At 29.7% G+C, this 10,757-nt stretch overlaps 1 protein-coding gene across 1 annotated transcript; it reads left to right on the forward strand.

Moving 5' to 3' along the window:
* Positions 1 to 6,235: 6,235 nt before the first annotated feature.
* LOC105107889 (osmotin-like protein) lies at positions 6,236 to 7,291 on the forward strand. Its single transcript, XM_011001967.1, has one exon. It carries the CDS (start codon positions 6,353 to 6,355, stop codon positions 7,100 to 7,102), a length of 750 nt encoding a protein of 249 aa, XP_011000269.1. The 5' UTR covers positions 6,236 to 6,352; the 3' UTR covers positions 7,103 to 7,291.
* The last annotated feature ends 3,466 nt before the right edge of the window (positions 7,292 to 10,757 follow it).

The following is a 10,757-nucleotide window of genomic DNA, read 5'->3' on the forward strand; positions in this document are numbered from 1 at the left end:
ATGTGAAAACCCTTTTTCCAAACCTTCCAATATTTTTGTATATAAAAAAAAATGTTCAAAATATGTTAGGGTATTAGCCGTATGCAACACACAAAATATTTTTATACTTTTTTTTTTGTTAAAAAACACAAGCATCACAATTAATCACAATTAAAGACAAAAAATCATATATATATATATATATATTGGTAAGGAGAGGGGTAAAGTGGCTGGTGAGGGGGGAGCGACCAACTGCTTTGTGTTCTTTCTTTTTCTAAGGTGGGGAGAGCGGTCGGTTTGCTTGAAAAAGATGGGTTTATGGTTAGGGTTTTGTTTGTGTTGCCTTATAAATGTGCAAAATTCCCCTCTCAAAATTTTTCTCCCCTTTGTGTATATGGCTAGAGGTTCACTTATATAGAAAATCTCTACACGTATTATTTAAGGAAATATTGCAATAATTATTGCAGGGATTATTTTCTATAACCAGCACCAACAAATCCTATATATATGGTATTTTATATTGCAGTGATTATTTTCCATAACCAGCACGAATCAAATCATATATCTATGGTATTTTTATATTGCAATAATTATATATGATTCAATAATTATCTCCTTGACATATTGCCTCTTTAATATTAGCTCTGATGTTCTATTTTATCGCCACATGTAAACCCTTTTTTTAAATTTTTAAATTTTTTATTATTATTTTTTTAATTATAAAAACATGGGTAAAAAATTGGGTAGCAACACAGGGGGAAGGTAATTTAATTACCTTCACCCTATGGAGCGCACACGTGGTTTGAACCATATATGCCTGGTACCTAGCCGGGTCACTGGCTTAAACCAGTAACCAGGCTGGGTTAGCTGAGTCTAGCCCAGCTTATGAGGTCCGGGCTAAACTCAACCTCCTAAAAAAGGAGTGGGCTGAGTCTGGGTTTTAAGCCTAGCCAGCCCAAAACATATTTACTAATGCCTTGACCATAATTTTATGCCCATGTTAGTTTGATGTTTCGTCAAATGATCCCCTTTTTTATATCTGAAAATTTTAATAATATTTGGGGATCTTTTTTGATTTATTTATGTGCTCCTTGCACTTTGATTTAGTTTTTTTCTTTGTGTTTTTGTATTTTTTTGGTTAAGTGTTCAATTTATAACCTATTATTGTTAAATGCAAATCTATCATGCAATGTGTTTTTATTTCCGTCTGAAAAGGTTCAATAAAAATAAAGGATAAACAAGAAAAATAGCATGGAAAATTTCTTCTTCAAATTCATTTTTTTACAAAAATATTCACTAACGCCAGAGTTAAGAACATGAAAGGAAGGATAAAAAGGGAAAATGAAAACAAATTCTTAGCAATCTTAGACAAAATCAGCAATACAGCCCGCCTCAGGGGGATGCTTAGGGGATAATAATATCTTTTCTTTTGCATAATCAGTAGTGCACCATAGAATCTCTGTTGACCAGTTAGAGTTACTAGCAACCATAATACTAGGTAGCGACTCCTTTTCCCCTAAAAGAATAAAATGTCAGATATTTGTTCTTTTTTCATATTGAGATATTTTTTTATAAGTCGTTGCGATGTTCAGGTGTGACAATACCCATACCTAGAAAAAATTCTAAAAGGGGGAGGGGACAGATCCATGAAGGGTGATTTTATTGCACCAAAAAAATCAAGTTCATCCATTAGAGAATGGTTACACTAAAGTATGAAATGTGACCTCTTTAGATGGCATGATGCATGAAAGCCCTTGATTGAAAAAAAATCTCATCAAAAAATGAAAGGTTTGTAGCCTTTCTAATGATGGCGTGGGGGCTTGGGAACTCTTAAAAAGTTTGTAGCCTCTATTATAATGGTGTAGAGGTTACAAACCATAAACATTAAGATTTCTCAATAATTATTCTCAATGATTAGTGCCACATATCCTTTTAAGATAAAAATGTAAGGATAAACTAATCAGAATTATTGTTAAGGAGATAGATTCTGAAAATATATATACTAAAAATAGTAGAAATGAAAAGATTATGAACCTTTAACATAAATGATTCATGTTGTATTTATAACTCATGAATCATGTGAGTATTCTACTTCAAATATAGAGATGAGAGATTAAAGTGTAATTTTATTTTTGTAATATTTGAGTTGTATTCTACTTAAAATAATACATATTGAACTAGTATAAAATATTAATGGACCCACGTGGGGTTCAAGAAAAATTCCCTTATATCTTAAAGGTGAAAGTGAATTCGGAAACATTATATAGACTCAAACACATTGGACTTGGGCATGACAAACTGAGTCCACGTGGGTGTTGGGGTGCATTCTTAGCAACTCTAGTGTTAGGTGTACGCCTATAAAGGTGTACTCAATATAAGCCTAGTACATTGCATGGGTATGCACCATGCACTTGCAAACATGAATTGGGTGGACGTCTAGTGCACTACATAGAGGTTCCTATAAAGAGCTTGGGCTTGGGTTACCTGCCAGAGCCTAGGTTCCTTAGGTGTCTTTTTTTTTTTTAGAGGATTTTTGTAAGTTTACTTTTGAGGGATTTTTTTAGTTTATTTTATTTGGATGCATCAGAAGATATCATGACTTAAATGAAAAACATTCTTATTGATAATCCTAGGTTCTAAATCCAATGTATCACAATAGATAATAAAACTCAATGGCTAATTGGTTAGCAAAATGAGTTATGTTAAATAGATATCCCTTTGATTAAGTTGTTAGACCTTCTACTGATTTGATAAAATTTATTGTATCAATCATGCATAATGTTTATTTAATAAAGCTTTATATATTATTTTTTTTAAAAAAAAAATTAGACTTTCATGTTAAAGTAAATCTAACAAGAAAAGGTAAATCAAGGTCAAACAGAGTTAATTTTGTTCATAAATGGATAAGCTATAGTTAAAGTTCCACCATATTCCAAGCATGGATGTTTTATTGTATCCTAATAAATAGTAAAATGTGTCTTCAATAATAAAATTACATTTATGTCTTTTGGTACAAGAAAATTAAGCCTTTTGGGTAGGGGGTGTTAATGTCTTTTTAATTTTTTTCAAAATAAAAATATTATTTTACCTCCAAAGTCAATAAAATATAGAATTGTTGACCAAGGCTTTTCTAACTTCGTATAAACTTTTTAATAGTAAATATATGTATTTGACTCCAAAATCAAAAAATTATTATGCTATTGGATAAGGGTATTTTAGGGTTTTTGAATTTTATTGTATAATACAATTACATCTTTAACCTTGAAAAAGACAAAATATAAGCTTAGCATTTAGAGGTATTTGTGTTCTTTCATATAGATATTTTGTGTAATTGTCAGGGTTGTAGCAGGTATTTTGACATTTTTTCTATTTTATCTAAACTTTTTAATGCTTAAAGATATTATAGCGTGCTTAGCATGCTCAAACATATGAGTTTCATCCGTGCACTTTAGATGGCATATGTTATGTTATCCAGTAAACATAATTGGCTTTCTGTTATCTCTATATATATGTCGGCATATCCTCTCTTATTTGAAGTGGTATATGGCAACTAATGGTGGTTGAATTGTCATCGTTGATCATTTGATTTATTTTTTTCTTTTTTGCTCTTTCATGACATGTAAGGTACACCATTGTCTTTTTTTATTTTTTTACTTTTCAATTCTAGTCTTCATTCAATTAATTTCTTATTTTGTTCCTTTTTTGTTTATAGAATTTTTTATTATTTTTAATTTAGTCATTTAATTGTATTTTGTTATATGTTTGGTTTTTCATTTCGCTCCTGATTTTTCTAAGTTTCTAATTTTATCCTTAGCACTTTTGTTAAAGTTTTTGTTTTCTTTCAATGCCATCGTTCAAATAAAATTTTTGTTGGTTTAATTTTTCTTTAGTTTGACATTTTTTATTTTTATTTGTTTTATTAAAGCTATTTTTCAATTCAATTAAACCCTCCAATTAAAATTTTATATCCTCTAATTAATGTTTTTTTCTCACCCTTACTTTTTTTTTTTATCTTTTTGTGTAATTAATTTTTTTTTCTAGTTTCAACTTTCAACATTTAATTTGTTAGGAATTCAGCTTCATACAAGCTTATTATTCTATATTAGTTTTTTTAATATTAATTTTGTAATTTTCTTCGAGTTTTTTCTATATGTTTATTCTAGTCTTATGACTTAGATTATGATTTTTGCATCTCTTTTTTCAATACAAGTTTTTTTTAGTTTTTTTGTTCTATTTTATTTTTCAAGGTATTAGTTTAATTCATTTATAATTTTTTTTATACAAATGATATTTATTTTTAAAATAAAAAATATTTATTTTTAAATTATGTTGTTCATGTATTCGAAGTGGCATAATATTTTTTATATCATGAGTTTATTTAATAAGTTTTATTTATGTTTATCTTTTAAATTATGGATTTTGCTTGTGTAGATTTATTTTTTTATTTAAATAAGTTTAGCAAACACAATCATATGCAAGTCTCATTTTATATTATAGAATAACTTAATCTTGTTGACATAGACTTTTAAATTTATATTTTTCATTTTTTATGTAAAAACAATATATTGAAGCAATATATATATATATATATATATATATAAACAAATTATAACTCATGCCACAACATGGGTTAAATGAATAGTTATTAACGTAGATCTCGTGCTCCATGCTCCATGCTCCATGCTCCATTGCATATAGAATCAAAAGTTAAGTTTTTAATATGAAAAAGTGTAAAGTATTGTGCAGGTGTTTTTTTAAGTTTAAAAGGAATTTTCATTATGAACAAAACAATTGTTCACGTGTTTAATTAAATAAATGTATCAAACTAATAAATAAAATTCAATTCATGGGTTGGATCACATCACTCTAATTTTGATTTACAAATAAAAAAAATGGTCTTTTCATAAAAGAAAAAAAAAAGCTTGTTTACTTGCCTAATTTTGAATCAATAAATAAAATTCATGGGTAGGATTACATCACTCTAATTTTTAATTTATGTTTATATTATTTTTAAAGATTAAATTATACTTAAAAGTTGATTCTTGATATTTAAAATGATTTTAAATATAAAAATTCATTAAAAAATTTTAATTCAATTAGATTACGAGGTATTCAAATATGCGTGCTGTTAGTACAGGTGGTAATAATCATAATTTGTCGATTTGCTAAATAACAGAGGGCACAAGAGACAGAATTTGTCCGTCCCCATATCAACAAAGGGCCATTAACCAATAGCAAATCTCTTATTTCGCATTCAAGCATGATTCTCGTAGGGAAAAGAAATGTAAGAAACATGATTACTGCTACAATTTTTCCTTCTTTTCTTTGAAATTGACTAAACTGCCCCCTTTATGTCGACGTTATGGGTAGATAGTGATAGCCATTTCAAACTTGTTTGTTCACCGGCTAAATGACCCCAAAGCCGGGAGGAGAATCGCCGTCCCATCTGCCTTTGGCATATTCCATTTCCCGCCTCGCAGAATTACAATTCAGTCCTTCAAACCCACGTTCAAGTCGGTAACAAAGCTCCTTGCTTTTTCTAAAATTTACTGTAGGAAAAGGTACATGACCCATTTTTTAAAATACATAAATATTATTTTTTAAAGTAATTTTTATTTAAAAATATATTTATTTTTATATTTATATTTCAAAATAATTTAAAATATTAAGATAATAATTTAAAACTTAAAAAAATTTAAATACACTTTTGAATAGCAATGCCAAATAAAACCATTATAAATTCTAATAGGGGAGTTTCTTGTAATTTAAAAAATACATCACTTTTAAAAATATTTAAAATAAATGAAAAGGCAATGGAGTGTTGGGTGATATTTTTATTTTTTAAATTTTTTTAGAAAGTAATTAGTTTGGAAAGTAATTATGATTGTGCTGTAATATGTTTTTTAAAATAATTTTTTATTTAAAAATATATTTAAATAATTTTTAAAATTTTTATTTTATTATTAATATCAACACATCAAAATCATCAAAATAACACTAAAAAATATCAATTTAATATTTTTTAAAGATAAAAATATTTTTAAAAAATACCTAAAAACAAAAATTGACCCAAAACCCTCTAAATTAACTTTTTTTTGTGCTTTATGATAATTTTAATATAATAATTTAAAAAAAATCTTAAAAAAGATTGATACATTAAAAAAAAATACTATTTTAAAAACACTTCTACACAATCCCAATCATGTATAAAACACTGCTCACCCACCTGGACAAAATGAAAACATCTTTCTTTCTTTCTTTTTTCATTTCGATGGAAGGAAAAGAGAAAGCTCGAATCCCATGCATTCTCACAAACCCTTAATGCTTATAAGAGGTACACTTCTGTCACATTAGTCTCAAACCAAAAGGAAAAATGGCCACCGCCACGCAACTCTTCACTTGTGCTCTCCTTTTCTCGTGCACCCTTTTCCATGTTGCTCGCCCAGAGCTCATCATAACCCTAGTCAATAACTGCCCCTTTACCATCTACCCAGCAATCCAGCCCAACGCTGGTCACCCCGTCCTCGAGAAGGGAGGCTTCCCTCTCCAAACTCTAACCCACCGCTCCTTCCGTGCACCAGACCAGCTCTGGTCAGGCCGGATCTGGGGCCGCACTGGCTGTGCCCACTCCAACGGAAAGTTCCATTGCGTTACAGGTGATTGCAACAACAGAATCGAATGCAACGGACTCGGTGGAGCCACCCCTGCCACGCTGGCTCAGATCACGATCCACCACGGCCACAAGGACTTTTCCTCTTATGGAGTGTCCCTTGTTGACGGTTTTAACCTCCCCATGACAGTGACCCCGCACGAAGGAAAAGGGGTGTGCCCTGTGGTGGGTTGCAGAGCCAATCTGCTAGCCACGTGCCCAGAGAAGCTCCAGTTCAGGTCACTGGGCCGTCACGGTCATGTTGTGGGGTGCAAGAGTGGGTGTGAGGCACTTGGAACGGATGAGCTGTGTTGCAGGAACCATTACAATAGTCCACGGACGTGTAGGGCTTCGACTTTTTCTGAGTTCTTTAAGCATGCTTGTCCAGCCACTTTTACCTATGCTCATGATAGTCCATCGCTCATGCATGAATGTTCTTCGCCACGTGAACTCAAAGTTATCTTCTGTCACTAGAGAATCAAGAGTAGCAGAGACCAAGAATGAATAATATGTCTATCTTTCGCTTCTTTGTATCTGTCCTCATTGTCTCCCCGCTCGTCATCTTAGAAGATCAGCAAGATTAATTAATAATTGGTCTTAATGTTATATTGGGAGAGGATGCCATGTTTGGGGTTCTGAATCCAATCTTAATTTTAGATACTCCCGCTCTTGCTGCCAGTTTCCTTTCAAAGTTTTTGAATTATTTTTTAAAAACATTTTAAATTAATATTTTTATCTTTTGAACGCTGGAAAAAAAAAAAAAACAGGTTATGTCCAGTGGACTGAATTGCTAATTTATAAAAAGGATCACAATTGAAAAAAAAAAATTAAATAGAAGGATAACTCTAAAATCTGGTTTACCAATGAATTTCAAGGAGAATAGAAAAGATTACAAGAGAAAAATCATGATGAAAATATTAAAACACCCATAACTCCTCTCTCTTCTTCTTTTTTACTTGAAGGGCACCGAAATAGTTGTTTTTTATAAAACATAGAAAATGATGAAAAAGCTTTTTCATCCTTTATTTTTCTTTTAACTTCCCAGGGGTATTTATTTTATTTAATTGTGTAAAAAAACTAATAAACCAATATCATACCCCAAATAATTTTATATTATCAAGTGAATCCTTAGAAAAAACAATCTTACCTAAAAAAAAAGCCTTTTGTTTGTTAATAAAGGGAAAAAAAAAAGTCATTGCTTTATAGCATCACAGTGCAATATGTTTTTCTCTATGTAAAAAATTAATGGGATTTAGTTTTTTTAAATATATATATATATATATATATATAAAATTCTTAATTAACCTGCAGTCCCGAAGCCAAAATCAAGCGGTGCCGATCCTTTCGAATACCAGACAGCACGGAAAGGTTCAAAATGTTTCATCTTTGTTTGAATACCACTGTCCTATCCTTTCTTATCTTCCTTTCTCGAAAGTTTCCCCCGGTGGCCCATTCTACCCCCCAAATAACATCATTAACAGAGCCTATCACGTGAAAGCTTACATATTGTACGTTCCCCCAGTCGCTGCTCTCTTTTGGAGCAAAGTTGCAGCTTTTCTTGGCGCTGCATGAAGAAATATGAGAGACTTCGTCTCAGTGCGTTTACCAGAAATAACTCTAAAAAAAATAATTACCCTAGGAGGGATTCTCCAGCACAACAAGCGCTTATTGAAAGAAAACCAGCAATTCAAAAAAATTTATAAACAAGAACTCAAACAAAAATCTAATTGAATATTGAGGACGGAACATCTAGCGTTCTCTGAATACAATGACACGTGTAAGAAAACACTTGCATAGTTGCATTAATCCGTAACTTTTTAAGTGCGTGAATGTTTTTTTTAAATTTTATTTCAATACTATCATATCAAAAAAAATATAAAAATACTTTAAAAAAATTTGAAATAAATAATAAATAATTTTTTTAAAAAATAATTTTAAAAATACAAATATTCGGACACAGAAGAAGAAGGCGTTGTTGTGTTGCCCAGAAAAAAATCCCAAAAGTTCGATAGAGTTTGGGTTCAAATTCTTTAACAGTAACTGTTATTGCATTTTTGTGCCTTTATTTGCTCCAAAAGTGCTGGCATTTATTTGCTCCAAAAGTGCTTGCTCCACAATTGGTTTCAAATAAAAAAGAATAGGGTACTCTCCCGCTGCAGGATAATACAAAAAAAAAAATCTAAGAATGTGAATTCAATAAAAAAATTGACACGGTGATGTAATTACAGGGATTGAAAGTTGAATGGAGAAAATGGGAGGATCAAAATGAATTTTTGAATTAAGATTTAGATTTGCAGTAATTTAGTTTTGACTAGAAAAGAAAAGGGGAACTAAAAACTTTGAGGACCAAAATACTTAAAAACACACCTCCTGTACAATGGAAAAAGGAAAAGGAGGCTTTATTTGTTGTTTCAATTTAAAATTTGACCCCTAGAATTGTAATTGTTTTTTCTTATAGCTAGTTTCCTAACCCACGCTGCACCAAGGGTTGAATCAAAATTTTGTTAAACCTAAAAAAAATATATATATGGTGGGAAATTTTTTCGGCATTGTTATTTAACCCAGTAGATCAACTTTCTGAACTCTTAATTTAACTTCTCTCATATTTTAAATTAAATTATATAAAAATTACATTAATATAATCTTATCAATTTGACAGATCTAAATACAAATGGGATGAACTTTAAAAAATATGATTTAACTTTTAAATTTTTTTATTATGATATATTTTTTTAATATTGAAACAAACACATATTAGAACCACCCGAACTTTGTAGTTTAACTCGCCAAACTAGTGACATAGATCATAGGCTCTATTAGGTTTGATATTTCTTTTGAACTAGTTTTTTTCTTGATAATATGGTAAGAAAAATGAACGCTTGCAAAATTAAAGATCAACCAAATGTTAGGATGTTTGTTTAAAACTGTGATAACCTCATAAAAAATAAACCAAAATAAATTATGAATATCAATACAAAAGCAACTAAATTTTAAAGGATAAGATTGATAAAAAAACAAACAAACAAACAAGACTCAAATGAAAGATAAAATTGGAATAGAATTAAAAAAAAAAAACTATTTGATATTGTTTTTAAATTCAACCTAGCTAGTCATCTTTAAAACCTTTTAACCCGATTTCTTAACTAGTCTAAGTTTTAGTTGACTCTAGGTACTTAATTGATTTGACATATTTAAAAATAACATAGACGATAAGTAAAAATATGGTTTGATTTTAAATAAATTTCAAGATAATATTTTTTTAATATTAAAATATCAATATATTATATCAATTTGAGTTTCATAGCTCAACTTGCAAAACTCATTACCGGGACAATATATTAAATTAAGTTTTTTCTTCAAATTATTTTTTATTTAGTGATATTATAATAAAAATAAATATTTGCAAGAATTTAGTACCAACAAAATATTAAAATATTTGTTTAAGATTATGATAATTTTATAAAAAACATAAATTAAAATGACTAATTTAAAATCAGTAAAATGTTTGAGATAAAATTTTAAATAAAAATGAAAGATATAATATTATAAAAGAAAAGTTTGAAAAAAAAAATAACATGTGACATTGAATGACATTCAATTTTGTTTTTTAGTTTTTATAAACGTGTAGGTATATAAAAACTGTGCAAAATGCTACCTTAAAACACAGTAAAAATGAGTTAATATGGTTCCGGTAGAAAAATCCAATTGCTTAAAATTTATGTAATGGAATAAATACTCTTCACAAATTGCTGTATAAATCATTGAAAAAGTAATAAGAAAAACCATTAACGCACGCTCTATGAACATTTACCCCTGTTGAGAATTTAATCATAATTCGTAAAAATAATCAAACCAGGATAGTTCCAGAAGTTTCTCGAGTAACTATTTGTCCCGTGTTGCTCTCCCTCCCTGTCAGCAACAGTACCTTCTTTTTTAGCCTGTGTCGGCTCAAACAAACGAATGTGGCATTGTGTTTTGAAAGTAATTTTAAGAGAGGTGCTAGTCATCCACATAATCCCTGTATTATAGCGAAGTGTCTCCACTACAGAACCTGTTTACAATCAAGGCCATTATTCTTTGATGGTGTTATTCTTGTCACACTGAATTGATAATACCTTTCCTGCTGATT

Source organism: Populus euphratica, unplaced genomic scaffold (assembly GCF_000495115.2).
Source record: "Populus euphratica unplaced genomic scaffold, PopEup_1.0 scaffold175.1, whole genome shotgun sequence".
In the NCBI taxonomy this organism is placed as follows: Eukaryota; Viridiplantae; Streptophyta; class Magnoliopsida; order Malpighiales; family Salicaceae; genus Populus; species Populus euphratica.